Here is a 20,590-nt window from a genome sequence, read left to right as displayed (position 1 = left end):
CATAATATTGACAGCTTCCTCTGTTCTTAGCTTATTTAAGCGCTCATTCATTTTTACCTGGTTTTTAGTGGTGTTGATTTGTGTGTAACTAGCTGCTAGTTACTTTTCAAACCAGACTAATAGAAAAAAACATATAATTATAAGACTTTATTAATCTCCTGAGGAAAATTAAGATACCACTCAGCAGCAATTGAAATTAAATGCCTATATAACTAACTCCCCCTTTACCAGCAGCAACATTAATTAAATGACGTACACAATAATGCATCACTAATTATAATCCAATAATAAGGTACACATTAATGTTAAATGTCACATTCTGCATTATGCATACTTTTATTTTTAGCACTTTGTATGTTTTGGTGCTAATACTTTTGTATTTAAGTGACATTTTGAGTGCAGGGCTTTTACTACTGTTACTTTTACTTAAGTCAGGGCTCTGAGTACTTCTTCCATCACTGTCAAGGTTAATTAAAATAAAAAATAACTGAGATATTTCACCAACTGACACTGTCACTTTAAAAACTCCTACAAAAAATTTAAATCACTCTCCCACAATCAGTGCAGAAGCATTCATAGCACCATTGATTACTTTTAATTTAAATCTGTTTGAGGGACTCAAGGCTTTCAGTTTTTTCTTCTGGTGTTTCAGTCCTTTGCTAAAGTCTGAGTAAATTTTGAGCAGCACAGTCTCACGGCAGGACAGTGATGGATTGGTGGGTTGATGGTAAGATTATGCAGGTGTGACAGCTCTGAGCCTGTAAACCCACACACATTTCAAGGAAACAATGGTATGGCTGTGCTCTGTTTTTTGGATTGTGTTGTGAAGAATTAGAAACTGGTATAATGACAGCTCCACAACAGAGAAAATAAGCAAACCCTGCTGGTATTTATGTTGTGCTCTTTTCTGTCCCGCTTGGCTTTGAAATAAATAAAAAAAAAATGCTCAAAAGAATGAAATCATACATTTAAAACATAGAAGACATTTTCCCTTCCTGCAAGCATGCTGAATCTCAGTGGGTCGGCTAGTGCATGCTAATTAACTGCCAGAAATTAATTTGAGTGAAAACTACCATATTCAGAAGGAAAATGCATAGGAGGAGACAGCCGCACAGTAGCTTTTTGTCACTGATTACTGGTGATTGCCGGTGGTGGTGCAGATTGCCTGCAGAGGGCTTTGCAAACAGCAGGAGAAAGCGAATGGAATGGTGCAAAGAATAAAAGGCACTGGTTCTTGGAAACCTTCACTCACGACTGTCTCGGGCATTGACCATTTGGGCTTGGGTGGGCAAAGTGAGTTGAGTCTGAACTAATCCTGAACTAAAAGAGCTGCTCCTCTGTATACCAGAGCACAGTAGTGTAGATGGGGGAGGTCTGGAATCAGTGCTTGTGATAGACAGCTTCATGGATTTGGTGTGCTCAGCTGTAAAAATCAAGTAGAGCGACACATAAAACCATGTAAAGCCCAGTGGTCTGTGAACACACTAAAAACAATTGCTTTCTTCCCATTGTTAAGGCATTTATTTGATGTGCTTCCTTGTTTGTGTTGGTTGGACTTTCTGAGTATTGGGATTTCAGCAAGTATATGGGATTTATTGGGCATGGCTGGGTGGGTTTCAGGGAATGTGCTGTGTGAATGAACTAATGTACCATATTTTTCACTAAATTACACACAGAATGGGAGTGAGCTCATTCAGAAGCAGTCCTCCTGTCCAGACCGCTCTCTCCTCACTTACCACCCAGTTCCTAGGTGCTGGTGACAAGCAACACTCTGGGCACACTGTTCAGGTGTAATACAGCACCAGCAAGTTAGTGTAACATTCAGTCATACCACACTGGCGAAGTCCCACTGGAATACAACAGTTAGTGCAAAATGTGCCCGGCTTTTGTTACTAATGTCGTGCATCTGGAGTCTGACCATACTGAGTCAGGAGACATCCTATAAAGTTTAAAGCTGCCCTAATCGATATTTTTATAAGAGTAATGGCTCAAATGACTTAGAATTATATGAAAGTGGTCACTTGTTGTGATATATCCACAGAGAATTATCACCAGACTTTGCAGTCCTGCTAAGCTTTATGAAGCATTTCAGCATCTCTCAGGTCATTGTTTTTGGTTTTACAGCCCACAACTTTACTGCTTTGATTATGTTTCAGCACTCTCATCAACCTTATTGCCAGCAGGCAAGATAGATATACTACATTTTGCCCAGCACAAAATAGCAGAGTTAACAACTAGCTGGTGAAAATAGTGGAACATTTAAGAGATCATTATTTCCCTCAAACCGGTGGAGAATTTAAAGGAAGGTGACTATTTCACCTGTATTTGTCAGATCTCCAGAAAATAAGGCTCTAGATGAATTCTAATGTTGTTCCCTGTAACCAGAATGACTAAAATAGGAAACTATTTGCTAACACACTCGAACTGATAAATGTAGTTTTCACATCACATCTGGATTCTGTTACCTCATGTGGTTCAGTGTCAGATTGGCTTCAACGTGAAATTTGGCCTGTTGTGTCCTTTTGAATCTTTATCGACTCACAGCAACATTTTCCATACATCCTACTTTAATACTGCTGTATTTTATTCAGGTTTGACAGTGATGGAAAGTGATCTTTACTTTTATGGTTAGATGAACAGATTGACCATTAACAAGCTCCAGTAAAAAGCAGACTATGCATAATTTTGAGAGCCTCTAAAGCTTCCAGTGTGTCTTCACTGTAGGCTGATGGGGTAATCCAATATAAACTCTGTCTCTACACAGTGAAACACTGGGGGGGGGAGTAAGGCAATGCGCCTCTGCTTCTGTCTCTAATGAGGAAAGAGAAAGGCGGATGCAAGGTCTCTGCTTCACAGACAGCACAAAAGGCAACCAGTTAACCCTCTTCTTTTTGCTCAGAGCTTGCTACCATCTCTGTTCTCTTTGCTCCATCTGTCTTCACAGTTCCAGGCTCAGTCCTCCACAGGAGAAAGACTTATTCCTGCAGACGGATCGTGCTTGCTTACACCTAATTTAGGGGGCTGCTGTGTGGAAGTTGCCCAGGCTACCCTCCTGCTTGTCTTAAAGCAAGTCAACTTCACTCACAGTGCATGCTCCTGCAGTTTCTGACTGCTGCAGCAACAGCCCTCAGGCCGGTCGGTATATGTGTTTTCAGTCAAGTGTATGAGACACAATCAAAAGCCTGTGGCTTTAATTACTGTACACTTGAGTATCATAAGCAACCAACCAACCACTAATTACCTCAAGTGCTGGTGCACTTTGCTCCTACTTATATGGCAGAATAAAGATCCAGCTGATGAAAACAGACCAAGAGCTGGACCCAGTGATGAGGAGATGCAGACAGGGAGTTTTCAACCCCAATCCCTAGGTGTAAATTATGTAATCATATAGTAAAATATTCATGACATGGCATGGGGATGGAATCCTGCCTGCTCCATGCGAAGACTGTGAGGAGCATAAGGAAAAGCCCAAAGTAAGGAGCTGATAAACAATTGCAAGCACGAAGCCCATTATAGATTACAGTACACTCAGAAAACCTCTGGCCTCATGAGGACGGCAAACAGTGTTAATAAAGTCAGCTCCAAAATCACACTGGTGGTATATTATGTTTAGGTTGCCTGCTTTCGTGTGCGTTTATTAAATCATTTAATAAATATGAAGGTTTGAAAAGCAACTCTGCCAAAACAAAAAACGGAAACAAGAAATTGGAGCCACAACAATCCAGTTGTTTTAAAGCCACGAACAGCTGAAACTGTACTATATATATATGTATATATAAAGAGACTCACTATCATCCATTTAGCTTCATCCCAAAGGCTCAGGTGAGGAAAAAGAAATAGGATGAAAGGCACCAAGCCCAACTTTTGAAGTCATTAGGGGAAAGTGGTGAGCAGTGAAACCCTCCCAGCCACTCAAGGGAGTCCTACTTATGGTTTTATGTGACTTTAATGATGCAGAAAAGAGCTGGAACTTGCTAAGCCACAACGTGTGAGAGTACAATGTTAGCCTAACTTATTAGTCAATACCCTTACAGCCAGCACAGAGGATTGCATTTAATTGCAGTAGAGCAATTTGTGATAGATCTGTTGGCTTTTGCACGCTGATATTCCAGCCTGTGAAATTCAAATGGTGTTTGTCCACCACTATAACCAGGCTCAAAGCTCATAGTAACGGCTGTTTGACGGGAATATCCACCCTACATTGTTAAGATGACATCAGTTGGTTTTCTCTGTCTCTTTTCTGTTTTCCATGAGTTATTTTTGGCCACACCCACTCACCCTCAACCTGATTCATCTTCTTCTACTTCACTTACTGATTACCTGCATTTCCCACAATGCCTTTGGACTGTAGCCATAGGATTAGCATAGTTTTGTGTAAGTCACCTTGTATTAAACTGAACTGAGAGAAAATGAAAACTAGAGACTCTAAATATCCTCTAATTGTCATATATATATATATAACCTGAATTACAATCAAGTTTGGTTTAATCACAATTGCCTCATTTTTCTAAAAATCAGCTTATTAAAAAATTCTAGGGTAATTAGAAGATTAGCTGATTAGCTTCCTAGTTGTCTGCAGTGCTTAATGCAAACATACAGAAAAAACTTTTCTAAAGAATGATGTTTGTAGAAAAGTTGCCACCACTGCTGAAACTAATTTTTCTCTTTCTGTTCTGGATTTGGTGTAACCAAAAAAAAAGACAAGCCAGGGGGACACTACAGCGGGTGTTACATGGAGTATATGATTTTCCATCCAGTGACAATGTGAGTGAAGTGTGTTCATTGATGAAGCATTTGTAAGGTTTTATCTGTTTGAACAGATTCACTGCCCCTATACCTGATTGGATGTGTTACCTAACCTCTTCTACAGTTGTCCCTCCTTCCATCTGAACCATATGTTTATGCAGAGAGACAGTCACCTGCAGCTCATGGTTATTCTACAGCAGTGCATTGTGGGCACTGTGATATACAGAACACGCTCAGCTAGCGGCCGCTCCCCGCTACCTGTCAGTGCTTGAATTGTCCGTGACAGACGGGAGATTCTAGAAATATATAGCTGGCAGTGATATAGGCTGTCCACTACTTCTGTGACAAGGTCAAGAAATAGACGCAAACAAATTCCAGTGTTCTGCTACTTCTACTACACTGCAAAAAGTCTAACTTAAGTTTGTTTGTTTGTTTGTTTTTGTCTGACCAGGCAGTTTTTGGTTAGAACATTTCACTTGTTTCAAGCTTTTTGTCCTTAAATATGTTAACTAGTTATTATAACCTAATACTGAAATTAGAATTAGCAGAATTATAAGGCTATCAGATAAATATAGTTGTTTTTAGTCTAGCTGCACTAGTTTTAAGATATCTATGGGTTCTTTTTACCTGTTTCTAAAATTCTTGGCAAGTGAATTTTTCTCTGTTCTGGTAATATTTATGTAATATTTCCCCCATTTTATTACTTTTTTTCTTTTCTTTGAGAGTTGAGTTTGTGCATTTTAGAGACTGGTTTGTCAGTCCCAAATATCAAAGTGTGTCTCAGCTACCGCTTGTCATGAGTGGCTTGTAGAGTGGTGCTTTTTAGCAACCATCTCTTGAACTATAGTGTTTCCTGTTTAAGTGAAGTGCCAGTATCCTGCAGAATTGTTCTCTGCCTTGGATTTGCCGGTTGGACTCAAGGCTCTGTCACAGAAGGTACTCAAGCCCCCCGGGCCAATACCTGCAAGGCCATTGTCCATTAAAAAAGGATTCCAGCTTACTTTGACCTCAGCCCAGAGGGTGAAGAATACGTGCACTCTTTCAATCCACCAAAGGCCTGTCAGAATCTGAGTAGCACCATACTTACGGAACACTAAATTCGCTGTTTTGCCCAAGAACACTGAGTCTTGGATGGCACAGCTCAGTGCCTTTTAGACAAGAAAAAAAAGAAGAAATTTTTAAATAATTTGTTTTTACTGCAGCATTTGGCATGCTCTTTGGAACACACAACAACTCACTGGCAAAATCCTACTCGAACTGTGGCTTGCTATTTAACTGTGAAGGCTTCTCACACGCCTGTGAGTGGACAGACCCTCCTCTGGCAGTTCATGTGCCCTCCACAAGGGGTCTGGCAGCATTAACAGCATGGTTTGGTGGAACAGTTAGAGTTGGAGAGTAGTGGAACGGCATAAGGTATGGCAGTCATCCCAGGCTCTTAAGCCTGTCTGGACACATGCTTAGAAGTGTCATGAGGACTGTGTGTGGAATGCTTTTGCTGCAGCTGTTGCCTTCTTCATGAAGGTAAAGGCGCCGGGGCCGGGGTAGTTTATTTCTCACTTTTTGGTGATGTATTTATCTCTCTTTCTGCTTATATTCTGTGCTAGGAAGAGGCTCATAGGAGACTTTCTGAGCAGTGTAGCTGTCTCAGCCAACCTCTGCTTGAGCAGAAAGGCTGACTGTGGACTGATGTTCACTGATTGTCTGCTGTGGAAACATCTCCCACACACTGCATGCATAGCAGTAAGACAAAGACCTGCACAGGCTGAGAGGATGCTGGCCTGTGTCATAACATACTGGGGCAGAATAGTGACCAAGCTGTTTTTTGTAGACAGACCACTGCTGACTTCTACAGTGTTGTGCAATGAGACAGTTCCTGTGTCAAATATGTCACCAACCTCCTATTTGCTCAGTGGTCAGGAAGAATGCACATTCTCATGAAGGTGAGGTTTGTGCAACAGGACTGTGCACGAAACCAGAAAAAGACTTGTGACTATCGAGGCCTGGTGCTTGTGACGGCTGGATATTGGTGCTAGCCTAGAGTCAGAAGGTTCATCCAGCACATTGTATAGAAGCAGAAAGGATTTGGGAGTGGAGCATTAATTCTAGATCACTTGTAACTTGTCAGTCAGGCTTGTGATGTGACATGTTGTACTTTTCACCTTCTTTCCTCGAGCAGTTAGTTGGCCCTAGGATGGCAGCAGACAGGTGAGACACTGTTGAATTAATGTCACAACAGGCAACTCGGTCTTCATGTTCTTTAGGGCCCTTTTAAAAAACATGAATCCTAGGTGAATAAAGCACATGTTGTATTTGAATTCCACTATGCTCAGCCCCTTTAGGGTTAAATTAAATTGTAATTGTGTTCATAGAGCAAGGGTTACATAACTATCTTTCTTATTGCCGCTAGTCTGGCATAAATATTGGGATATTATGAGAAAAAGACAACCTGTTTTGACACTGTTCCTATGCTCTTTGGTTTGGTTGTGGCCTGTAGTTTGGGTTGACAGCATTAAGCTTGTATTGCAGAAGTCCCATCATACTGTATATTGTTTATGTTTTCCTCTCATTTTTCACATTATGTCTGCATCAGATAAGTCAACGCAATGCTGAGGCCCATTTTACACACTATATTCAATAGCAGTGCAGTCAGCTTATGGTCCCATGCATGGCTTCCCCTAATTAATTTGAGGAAGGTAACACTAAGGACTCTTGGCAAATTAATGTCATTAGTGAGGATAATTATTGTATAATGATGAGTGCCTAGTTTTCTAGACAGTGGGAAGAAATGTCTGAAATTACCATGATTTAAGCTTCTGAAAATGAAAAAGTCAAAAGGATAGTTGTGCGTTTGTGTATGTCGCTTCCAGTAAAATGAACTCTACACTCAGTATAGTGATATTGACAATGGAAAGATAAAATTTAACAGTTTTATCTTTGGTTATGTTGTTTTCAGCTGAAAGTCTCGCAAACATGTTATAGGAAATTGTATGAAAAACTGGTGCTCTTCAAGTGTGTTTAGAAACAGTAAAGAGTAAATGCTGTGGAAGAAACTGACCTTGAAGAGACGCAGAATGTTGGCCACCATGATTGACACGGAACTGGCAGATGCACCGATCACTCCCACCACTCTCTCAGGCTTAGTGATGATGGGCGGCCCTCCGCTGAGACACTTGACATCAGTTGAGTCTTTCTCAATCAGTGCCTGAACAAATGTCAGCGACTGTTCCAGAGCATGGGTATCCCGGGAGCAGGTATCCAGGATGCGTGCCCCCAGAGTGATATTAGGCAGCAGCTCATTGTCGTTATTGATACGATCCAGGGCAAATAACATGGCCTCCAGCCTGTGGATCCCTTTTTCCTTTTTCAGCTCCCCACAGGCTTTGCCGTCATTCCCTCTCGCGTGCACTGGGAAGAGCCCACCCAGAGATATGTCCCCATCAATGCGTATTGAATTGAGGTGTGTGTGGCCTGGCATTTTGGGTTTGGCTGCCAAGGTGATCAAAGAATAACAAGCCAGCAGCAACACCCAGCAGGCACCTATGCGGCAGCCAGTCCACCCTCTTTCAAAGCCTCCTCGCAGAGTCATAATGAAAGGCTAAATCCACATGCAAATACAAATTCAGGTCCTTTGAAAATAAGAGAGGGGTACACACATATAACCACACACACACATATACAAATGTCCGGAAGTTTTGCTTTAATATTTTTCAGAGCTCAGTCGTCTTCAAAAAGTCTCTTCTCATGGTTTCTAGCTCTGAAATAAACTCAGTAATAGTAATTATGCAGCCTCACTTTCTTTATCTCGAAGCCTTTCTTCTTTCCTCTTTGTTTCACTCTTTTCCTGCACCTGTGAGCAGTGGCTACATACAATATGATAAAGGGTGAGCTGAGGCAGAGACCATTCTCGTAAGACAAGAACAAAGATGAGAAGTTTGCCTCTCCTCTGCTCCACCAGAATCACTTGGGTGCATTTACTTTTTGTTCTCGGTCCTTGACCCAGTGGGCTCCACAGCAGGGCTCCTGCAAAGAGAGAGGAGAGCTGCGTGAGACACTGAAGAAACAGCAGGAAGAGCCTCTTCTGGAAAAAAACGGAAATTAAAGATGAAACTGAATCACATTAATCTGATTTCAGAAATAGCTGTTTTTAGGAGGGGGTGGGCTTTGTATTAGTCTCCAACACAGTTCAGGGTTTTGTCTCCTTTGTGGAATCTCACAGAACGTTCTAATTAAATCACTACATACACGACAAGATGCAATGTCATGCTCTCCATAATTTTAATTGAAATCATATTCAGATTCACTTAACACATTTGCATTGGGCAGTCAGAGGTCCAGTCTAAATTCTGGATCTTAAAATTCATGTAGAAATAATTCCTGGTCCCAGCAGTCTGCACAGGAAATCTGTTCTGTGTTGCACCCATGGCTCAACTGCTTTCAGAGCACTGCGATGAATTATTTCTATGTGCCTTGAACATAACTGATTCACTGCTGCTTGGCACTGCTCCATAGACTTCATAACCGCACACTATTTTACTCAAGTATAATGTCTCTTGGGCATTTCACCAAAAGATTTGGAAATATAGTTCTAAATTAAGAACACAGCATTCAAATAATCAAAGAAACAATATTCCTTTATTCATGAACATATCTGCTCTTTGCACATTTGACCCCTTGTGATCTCTCCCTTCGTACCAACAGCGGTGCCAGATACTGTGTGTGTGTGCCTTTGTATTACTTACATTATGGGGACCTGTTAACACACACATTGTGGGGACACAGTCACTGAATATTAGGGTGGCGACATGGGTTAAGTGTTAGGTGTTAGTCAAGTAGTGGTTATGGTTGAGGTTAGGATCAGTCTATAGGAAATGATTGTAAGTCAATGTAAAGTCCCCACAAGGAATGAAAACACAGCATGTGTGAGTGTGTGTGTGTGTGTGTGTGTGTGTGTGTGTGTTCTCTGAACAGTAGCCTGGGGCCTCCACAGGGCCACACTAATAGAGCGGTGGATCTGGGCACAGTGGGAGAGGCCTGCAGCTCTCTCTCTTGCTCTCTCTTTCAACTGACCATCTCACACACACACACACACACACACACACACACACACATCTGTGAGACTTTACTTCATGCTGATTTTGAATGCTAACATACATATAGAGGCCCGCTGTGCTGTAACAGAGGATACAAAGGGCAGAATTTTGTTCAGGATCAAAACATTGTACTACATTGTAGCAGCTGTCACACCCATCACTGTGCAGCGCTGATATTTTGCTATTATTTTAATAGTGGTGGAGGTGATGACTGGCAATAATGGCTCTTTTTGAATAAAATCCTTTTTTCTGTAACATTGAGTACATAGTTCAAGAACCATCTCATTGAGGTGTCAAGAGATTTGCCATGACTCATAAATTATAGACAGCTTAGCTGTCTGCTAGTCACGTGTGTCCTTGCCTTCTTTAACTTTTGACATCAAATCAAATAATAAAGATGCACTGCTCTAACACTACACAGTTGGCTGTCTTGTGCTGCTTCTCCCATCCTGCTGGGAACCAAAAGGAGATATTTATGTCATCCTGCACAGATCATCCCCCTAAAACACAGCATCCATAATGGATGAAGGCCAGCCAGTCATTGTGAAACGCCTCGTTCTAGGGAAAAAAGCCTAAAATAGAAGGAAGAGGAAAGGGTGACTCTGCAGACTTTGTTTTTTTTGCTTTAAAAAAAGACTTCAAAACAGGCAAACAGGTACACATGCTCAAAGGGGAGCCTGATTAATGATGATGGTGCAGTACCTGCTCTTTAACAAACATTTTTTTCACAAAAGCATCACAATAAAGAAAATGGTCCATGTTACAGGGACCATTACTTTAAGATTAAGCAGCATGAGTGGCTCAGAAATAGCTTTTTAATTTGATGATTGCATTTCCCTTTGTCAGCACTGGTAATAACGTAATGTCATTTTCCATGAGGTCATAATTTAGGCCTGAAAATTAAGAAGAAAAGCTGCAGGCAATGAATTTACTTCTTGTTTCTTATCAGCCCATCCTTCCTCGTTGTGATTACAAACTAATAAAGCTATCAGGATAATTACAGTGCACTGCTGATCTAAACAGCCAGATAAATGTCTTGAGTGCTGGACAACACTGATAATTGAGTCAAGTTTTAAGAATAAGACTTGACATTTCAGAGATGAAGTCCTAGCTGCCTTTTGAGATCTTTCTAGAATGGATGGACAGCAGTGGCCCTTCACTGTCATCACACTGTAAAATGCTGCATGCACAGTGGCAGCTTTACCAGATGTTTAGTCACAAGGCCCAGATGGGCAGAGCAGATAAACATCAGCTGTCTGCAGAGAGTGGGAGTTGGGGGACATTGTAGAATCCACACAGCAACCGTCTCCCCTCACTGTGACAAGGAGGAACTCCAGCTTCCTCTGCATTCAGCCACACACCCCTGCTGCTGTGTGCACAGCCTGACTGATGGCTGACAGAGCTAAAGGTTTCACCAACATGGAACACACGTTGCTATGAAATACACTTGTGAACACAATATTTACTAGAATTAATCTACAATTTGGGAGATGCCTTTTTTGCCAGCATTATTGTGCTTGTAGGGACTCGCTATTAAAATCTATTTGTTTACAGAGTACCGCAAATTAATCAGCTTTGTAAATAGGTGATAAATCCATCTCACTGGGTAGCATCTTACAATTGTTCAGTTATTAAATAAAAGGTTTTGGGGTGTGATGAGTAAGCAGTGATTACTTATCATTTTATTCTTCACATGTTCAGGTACTATTGAAAAGCCAATGGTAAAGCATTGCATTTTATAGATGCCATTAAATGGCAGTTATGATACTTTCTGATTTGGTTTTTTGAGTTTTAGACTCTGTTTACTAACTGTTTCCAGAGCAATTAGCTGCATGTATTTTTTTTAATAAGGGCTTTATTTCAGGAACACCACACACACTTTCTTCTGACATTTTAATTGAGTGCAATTTACTTAAATTTGTTACAAACATGGAAAAGTTTAATGCCCACTAGGGAGTTGCTCTTGGGGATTTAAGTATTGGAGAGCTGAAAAAAAGATTCATAAAAGTACAAAGCTTTTCTCTATCAAATGATCAATGCTTGCTGACAACAGTTCTAAATTTTGACTCAGCCATCGGCTTCTCACCAGCCAATGCTAAGCCAGGATGCAGGGCTCCAGACTAACATGTCATATTGGTGGCACTGGTGACACCAGTTCTCACAGATGGTAGCACCAGTGCCAGAAATGGTGGCACCCCCTCAATTTTACAGCATAATGTGAAAGAATCTGTATTTTCCACAAATGATTTTAAATACCTTTACCATCCAATGTGCATAGTCTACACTTATAATGAAATTCAGAGAGAGGGAGACTTAGGGAGCACAGTAAATGGGAAAATCACTACTGGAACAAGTTTCCACCTCTGTTTATGTAGTCACTTTAGTGCTCTGTAGTCTAGCAGTCAACATGATGATGACACTGATGATGATGACTAGGCTTGTAGTCTGTTTTTCTTCTGAGGAAGAATTTCTGCTCTTTGGCAATGTCTGTGTTGGACTTCATGCACAGTTCAGCTCTCTCACTTGCCTGGCTAAAGCTAAACTTCACATGCGCCAAAGGAAAACATAGACACAAAGTGTAAAAAAGGGGTCCAGGGAGGAGTTGTGTGTGTCAGCGTCAGTGTAGATCGACACATTTGATATGCTGAAAGTCTCTGCCTCGTGAGACGAGCAAGTGGCAGACCTGTTGCGATGACAGCATCACAGAGATTGTTACGTCTGTCCACTATTTCAACAGTTAAGAAGAGCCGTTGATGGATAACCTATTTATTTTTGTAGTCGCACCCACTGCCACCTCTGGAAAAAAAGTCAGCTTGGCTAATAATTTGCAGCTGCTTTGCTAGAAAAAGGTTTTTATTTTGTCTCAATTATAAGCCAAGTCTGATTTTAGTCTCACACTTGAGATTCACACTGTATCTTTACTGTAAGACATCACAGTGATTATAACAGACACATTAAACCACATCCTCTCACCCTGAACCTTCATCTGCAGTTAAAATTCTGCTCTCAGTTATGTAAATAGAATCTTAGCTAGTTTTTATAGCATCAAGGCCATTTTTAGTGTTGTGTTTACACATGCGACAAAAATAAATGGCTTGAATTGCTCAGTTAGTGTCACCTATTCAACAAGAATTTTAATGAATGCTAGAATATTCTGCTGGTGCGGCACCCACTAACATCTTACAGTGTGTACTGTAAATCCATGCAGCCAAACATGAATTAGTGTGAATATTTTCCTTCTATAAATACTATCTAATAATATACAGAAAATTCAGATGCTGCAAGTCTACCACTTTTTTACTATTTGTGTCATGTTTTGCTGTTTTATTCATTGTCTCTAAACTCAGAAAAGCGGCATAGAAATTCAGAAGGACACAGCCCTCAATTTTACATCCTGTCATCTTGGCACTGACATGTCCTGCTAATAGATCCTTCAGAGTGGAGCAGGATACTGTCTGACAGTGATGTCCTAATCCGACAGGGAACTACTGTTTTGGCTGTTATGCTTCAGCAGAGGAGATATAGTACTTTGGCCCAAAAGACCAATATGATCACAGCAGAGAATGGAAATAAAGTCCTCAGTACAAGGAGTATTAGACTGCCTGCATGTCTGCTGTAGAAATACTGTATGTGCATTTTTTTTCTTTTTTTATTTTGTAGCTTAGCTGTAGAAATACTGTATGTGCATTTTTATTTATTTTTTTGTAGCTTCAGATTTCTTGTTTAATTAAAGTTACACTATGCTCAGTGAGTACATTTTCACCATCGTGCATGGTTTTGTATATAAATTTACAATCATATGAAGAAAAGAGGCTGGAGAGAGCCAAAAAGGTTGCAATAGCTTCCTGTGAGTCTATGCACAGCTGTTTAAACGTCATAATACCATTGCTCTGTGAAATCCATCAGAGGAGAGAAATCTAATGATCAGTCCAGTGTGTGTTGTTTTCCTGTGACACTGACAGTTTCTCTGCCAGTTAGAAATGGGAGCATAATTATTATTGGCGTCAAAGTGATGATTGTGACTATTGTTTTTAGACAATAAAGGCATCGGGGGGAAACTGTCCTCATTGCCAAGGAGAGTAGTGACACATCCTCTAAAAGCAGTGACTCACTGGCTGTGAACAGTACAGTTTATTTACACCTCAGTATATATTGTAGGAGGAGAAAATGTAATGCTGTCTACAACATGTAAGAAATGTTCAGTCATCATGTGTAATTGACATTTTTTGGATTTACTGTACATGCTTTAGTTTTACAATACCTAGGATTTTCAAAATGTGACACCGTGGACGCCCATCAGACAAAGCTGAGACAACACCCTGTGTAATGATAAAAAAATACTGATAAAGCACTGTGGAAATAGTAAATATTTATGGTTTTTGTTACTCCTGTTAGTGTTTATCTGACTTCAGCTTGAAAGATAAGCGTGCTCTAAGTTTTGGAACTACAGCCTGTATCTGTTTACATTAGGACAGCATTACAAGTATGCACCATTAACAGTTGTAGTCAAGGATGTACAGACAAACCTGACTGGATTACTCTGATACTGAAAAGGAACTGAACACCTAATAATTCTCAGGCAAGTCTGGAATTCTGAGGAGTTGCTCTTTTATCTGATTTTTCCTCTAAGCAGGTTTTTTTTTTGCAATGGACACTGGGTATAATAATTGAAAATATGTGTAGCATGTCTGATTGCTCTGAGCTGATTTTGAGAACGGTGCAAATTTTGACACAAATTACAGTTTTAATACCTTAATTGCCTTTCATGTCACACAGTATCACCAGGACAGAGCAGGAGAGCACCTCCTTTAATAGACAAGGGGATGATCTGAGATGAAATATAGCTTTCTTTTAAGAGTACGACATAACCTAAGTGGCAAATGTTATTCAAATCACCACTGATGCATCACATTCTGAGTTAGTGTCACATTATTTCTGAGTGAAATGATCCTTGTGTGATGAGTCAGATTCAAGGTAGAGAAGAAGAAAATGTGCAAGGGTGCAGACGCATAGAAAGTTCTCGAAGGAAATGGGAAGCAGAGAGGAGTGTACACAATGCTTCATTATATGCGCTGTAACTCTATATACCAGGCTATCTGCATTCATCCAATCACCATAACACCCATGGATCAACCCAAAGCAAAATCTCCTTTTCATCAGTACCCTCTTCCCCCTCTCCAGGACACCGTCCATTAGTTCTCTCCACCACTAGAGCCGATTCATATCTGCTCATTAACACTTTCTTTATGCAAAATTCCATTCCAGATTCCATTAATGAACAGTCAGTGTTGCTGCCCTGGGATATCAGCGAAGGTGATTCTTCTCTATAAAGAGGTCACAGAGGCATAATAATGACATTAAACACCACAAGTCTGTTTCTTTTCATTTTATACTGTCCATCCCTAATCATATTGTGTCTTCTTAAATGGGAATGATTCATTTTTAAATTTACAGATCTATCAATACAAGTTGCATGCAGAGAGAAAACATAAAAGCTTCTTCTCTGCTGGAACCTTTTTATTGCAGTGTTGTAGCAGTTAGATGTCTCTGAACAGACTTTGTAGCACATCATGCAGCTTCCCCTGTATGCAGTTTTAAATCATGTCTCCTCCTCTACTGCATGGATGTACAATGCAAATTATTTGCACTGAGATCCTTTAAGGCTCTGCCAGCTCGTGCACAATTAATGACAGAAGGATAGTAAAGGTGGAGGAAAGATATGACTTTGTCCTGGTTTTTCTTCTCATTTCTAATTCAAGACTTTTTTCCAAGAAGAAAAGATAAGAGAAGTGTGTCTGAGAGGCAATGAAGCGATGATTCGGAGGCCCTATGTGTGTGTCCCACTTTGCTTGAACTAATTTACAACAGTTTACAACAGCAGCACACAAAAAACACCCAGTGAGTTTTGCTGTTGAGGAGCCAACTTTGTAAGGGCTTTAATCAGGATGTCCCGAATGTGCCAAATGAGACAGATTTAAGGAGTGGACAGTACAAAGATTCGACTCCTGTATATTCAAGTGAGAATGAAAACAAGTGAGCAAACCAGCTAGGTGATTCTGTGACACTTTCATCATTCAGATGTTGTGTCATCAATGGCAGGATAAATGATCAGAGAGCTATGAGTGATGTATGCTATATTATCAAAAGAGGAAGAAAGGAAGAGCTAAAATTTGAATTGATTTTTCCACAGTAAGGACTGAGTGGGTTTAAAACTATTTAGAAGTGAAATTAAACTTATACAACCATTCTTAGGTGGCACTTTGATCCTTTGGGTACATTTCAGCCTGCGTACTTCCTACACAACATGGACATTAAATTGCCACATCTGTAGAAACAACAGCAGAGCTAACTGGCAAATTTCTGCCAAGCTTGATCACAAGATTAAACCATTTCTGCTGTGTGCTGTACAAGAATCAAATGGAGGAGGAGTGTGCCAGCTGCCATGTAAAGCACTCTGAATCCAGTAAATCTCCAATCAAGAGAAACCCCTAATAGTGAAGTAATAGCTGGCTAACAGCGCAGAGCACAAAGTGTGCAGGAAAGATACTTTTGTCACAGAACATGGAGGTTCCAAGTGCACCTCCCTCCATGTTGACAGTAGGGGCGCAAAGACATATTTGTGAGGAATCACATATTTCAAATCATGCATTCAGCCTCTAAGTATAGCCTGGCTTTATCTGCACTCCTAGAGACAGACGCTATAAATACTGCATCCCTCCAGTTGCTCCCACCCTGTCAAAAAGGGTTTCAGTGTTGAGGCATGCTTGAATGGATAAAGTGTCATTTTTATCATGAGAACGCTGCCATTCACTTCTCTGTGCATTGCTATACATACAGATGTGGGATCCAGATGGAACTGGCTGTTCCTGAAGGACTGAAAGGAAAAATTATATTTGAAAAGATAAAGGAAGAATGAGAGCATTAGAGACTCCCAGATCTTTTCAAAAGACTGTAGACCAAAAAGTGATGCATGATTGTTTCCACCAGCCAAAGTCCCACTTTAAAATGAGGTCTTAATGTTCACCAGGGGAGTCACAAGCTGGAAGTAAGTTAGTTTACAGTGTCTGCGTTTCAGCTGGTAGAACTCAGTTGTTATTTCTACTTTATTCTTTGAACTAAAGATTTATTTCCTGGAAGTGGTGAAAACAGGCAAACTGAGTTCTATTGATTAAAAAAGGCACAGCTTTGTATAACTGCCACCATTTCACTGTTGAACACCTGGGCCTCATTTTCACTGTCACTGGTAGTGATAATCATACATCATTTTCTGAGATGCTGTGCTTTCAGGAAACATACAGTAGGGTGCGCATCAAACCTAGCCGGCATAATGCTGGTTTGTGCTAAGTGGGTGTGGTTTCCACACCATTTACATTTGGCACAAGCATGAAACAAGGGCAGTTCCACATCAGGCAAACCATGAGAAATACTGGAGAGTGGTAAACACATGCATTTCATCCATCTTCATCTGCTTTATCCGAGACTGGGTCGCGGGGGCAGTAGTCCGAGCAGAGCCCCCCAGGCTTCCCTCTCCCTCACACACCTCCTCTAGCTCCTCAGGAGGAACCCCAGGGTGTTCCCGGGCCAGCCGGGAGACATAGTCTCTCCAATGTGTCCTGGGTCTGCCTCGAGGCTTTCTGCTGGAGAGACATGTCCGGAATACCTCCCCAGGGAGGTGACCAGGGGGCATCCTAAACAGGTGCCCAAGCCACCTCAACTGGTTCCACATATACATTTCACACAGAAATAATTTTTCCCCCAACATATGCTAAGTGCCCAAACATAAAGTAGTTTGACATCAGTCACCTTTGCCTGTAGCCTTTTAGGTGCTACCACATTGTAAAATTATCTAATAATTATGGTATTTATCTATGTCAAGGTGCATTAACTAAAATTTTATACACTGCCTGATCAATCAAGTGAAAATGGGGCAGGATGGAGTGTCTTTAAGGAATCCTACCCACCTACAGTATTTGATAGTCTTCTATGTTCAGTCCTTCTCTTGTTATTCCAGCTTTTCTACCCTGTGTTGTCCAAATCAGGTCCCTACATTAACCCCGCCTGCCACCTACCAAAGGTTATAAGAAGTGTTTTTCAAACCACAAACTTTATGTAATGTTAGTGCTTTGTGACACATTAGCAGTAACCAAAACATCCTACTGGATTGTCAAAATTACTCGTTAGTCAGCTAACGCTAGCCTCAGACTGGAGGCTGCATTTTGTACAGTTTGTCGCAACCAGGCATACGTAGTTTACATCATTACTAGGAAACAGGACATGATGGGAGGGCAAAGAGTGGCTGAAAAGAAACTGGGCAAAGTAGCTTTGATACGACTTGTTTGCAACACAGTCTTCCCTCAGTTTCCCACACTACCTGTCACTGTTTAAACATTTTGTTTGAGTGTCAGCTAATAGGGATTCAGTATAATACCTGCTACTCTTTTTCTAAGTAGCTTTCCCCATCCCTCTCACTACACAGCATGTGGTACGCTGGCAAGGCCAAGTGGAGTGCCCCCCTGAGTGATCTGAATAAGTGTCATGAGGTCACAGTAACAAGGCCTTAATAACATATTTCTCTCCCAGTGCACAGGGCAAAGCAGTGATGCTCTTGTTTCATTTGTCCTTTGTACAAGAGCTCAGCTGAACTCAGGAATATTAATCTCCGTGTCCCTGCCATGTCATAGTCATTGTATATTATCCACGCAGCAATTACATTTTCTCTAAAATGTATAGTGTAGGCAAAACCATGTAACAGTACACAAATGTATTTTTTAGGAAACTCAGTTACAATAAAATACTTGTATATTTGTAAATCATCCCAAGAATAATGAAACCTGTATATCTCTTCCACAAAGTTTTTTCTTGCTCAGGCTTCCATGGACAAGATGTTATCATGGATTTCATTGTATTGTGGCACAGTAGTGCCACTGTGCGCTATGCTATGCAGGGATGTATTGATGCTGAGCTGCATCAGGCCACACACTCCTGAGATCATATCAGAGGTTCCTGTCAATATCACCACCAGCACCGTTACAGGCACACTCATTTCCTCGCACTCATCTTTCCTCTTTATTGGTATCATTACTAAAACACTAGAGAGTAGAGCCCAGCTTGCTTAATGCTATCTGCCAACACTGAAATCTCTCCTCCATTTTGCCATTCATCTCCTCTTAGAGGGATCTCTCCAGCTTCAAAGAGTAGCCAGTCAGACTTTGGTATGATGACATGGGTTTAATCCCCAGACTAAAGATTTTATAAAAGTGATTTTTTTGCCCTTCTTAAGCTTGTCAAATGTGCAGCTAGAGTGTGGCTGGAAGAGCATGTTATGAGTCTGCCAAGAAGAGTGGGATTCAGAGTTAAATTCAAGAATAGAAACAGTAAATCAAAGGGTATTAGGTTGTAAGCTTTGGATCACTGCTAATTGGGTTGCAAGTGCACTTTTTAAAAAATCTGACACTTTCTCTCCTTTTTTTTCCCTGTTCTTACCCATATCCTGTGAATCTTGGCAGAAAGTGTCTTGCAAACCATTAGAGAGGTACAGTCAATGTTACAGCAGCTTCAAAAAAGTATTTGTCTATCATCCAACCGAGCATAGAAGAGAAGCAAACCACAAAAACAATAAACGCTATCTTAAGAGTTTGTCAGCACTTAATCTGTGCTGGTATTCTCTTGGCATTCTCCTTCATGTAGCCTTTCCTTTACTATTCTCTGTCTGACTGATGTTTTCGTAGCAGTTATTTCCTACCCAGCTGACTGTTTGATGTTGGTGTGAAGAGGTTATCCTTCTCATTTACTGTTTTACAATCCTACTATTGTGAAGTCTTGCAAGGCTATAACTGTGAACGCAAAATTTGAGATTTGACCTCATGAGAGCTTTTCAGGAAGCACTGAAGTCAATCATGATACATACAGAGATCTCTCAGAGAAAGTCCAGCACATGACTTTGTGACTATAGCCTCAAGCGCAGCCACGGGGCCTGTACGCTGGGACATGGTTGCTATGAAAAGCCTCTGACCTGTTCTGCTACAGAGGCTTTTTTCAGGACTGAGAGGTAACTGCCTTCAGGCTTTATACAGCAAGGAGTCTCCTTTCAGAGAGCTTTGAATCAGTGATAGTGAGCTGCAGTGATTGAAAGTGTTAATTGCCTAATGAGAGGTGATGATGGCCTGTCCAGATGTCCGTCAATCCAAGCACAGATCAGTGCCCAAAGCCAGGTCACAATTCATATGCTGTGTTCTCAGAATAAGTCTGATCTAATGTAAGAATACATCTAATATCACTTTACACTGTTTTTGCCAATAAGAAACATCAAGTTTAACTATAACACAAACACAATAGGTTTATGAAAACTGTAACATAAATGCAAATTGGGGTCTTCTTTTCTCCAAAGCTGGTACTTTGTTGCAATATTTATTTACAACCAAAGCAATTAGTCAAATGTTTAGTCAGTTGAATGAAAATTATTATGCAGTTACCTGTTCAAGTTATTTCTTAAAAAACAAAAATGCCCAAAATTCTGCAGTTCCACCTTTTCAAAAGCAAACATTTGCTGTTTTTATGCTTTTATGTTAATTTAATACCTTTGGGTTTTGGACTGTTGAATGGATAAAACAAGCATTTTGAATATTTCATATTTATAATGTTTCACTATTGCCTGATGTTTTAATAGACCAAGAAAATCAGTCAAGAAACTCTTATTCTTTACATTAATTAATAATGAAAAGAATAATGTTGCAACCTTGCATAATTTTACATCT

The 20,590-nt window shown here is 40.5% G+C and overlaps 1 protein-coding gene across 1 annotated transcript in view; it reads right to left on the bottom strand.

Moving 5' to 3' along the window:
* The window catches only part of LOC109966118 (metabotropic glutamate receptor 4), a 161,832-nt gene that overhangs the window by 105,655 nt on the left and 35,587 nt on the right, over positions 1-20,590 (bottom strand). Inside the window, exon 2 of the mRNA XM_020610739.1 lies at positions 7,802-8,766. Within this exon, the coding sequence (XP_020466395.1) occupies positions 7,802-8,332 (531 nt within the window). The 5' untranslated portion in view covers positions 8,333-8,766. The remainder of the gene's footprint in view (positions 1-7,801; positions 8,767-20,590) is intronic.

This window comes from Monopterus albus, unplaced genomic scaffold, assembly GCF_001952655.1.
Source record: "Monopterus albus unplaced genomic scaffold, M_albus_1.0 scaffold106.1, whole genome shotgun sequence".
Classification (NCBI taxonomy): Eukaryota; Metazoa; Chordata; class Actinopteri; order Synbranchiformes; family Synbranchidae; genus Monopterus; species Monopterus albus.
Note: the sequence above shows the minus strand (reverse complement) of the source record. Positions and strands in the feature narration are given on the sequence as shown.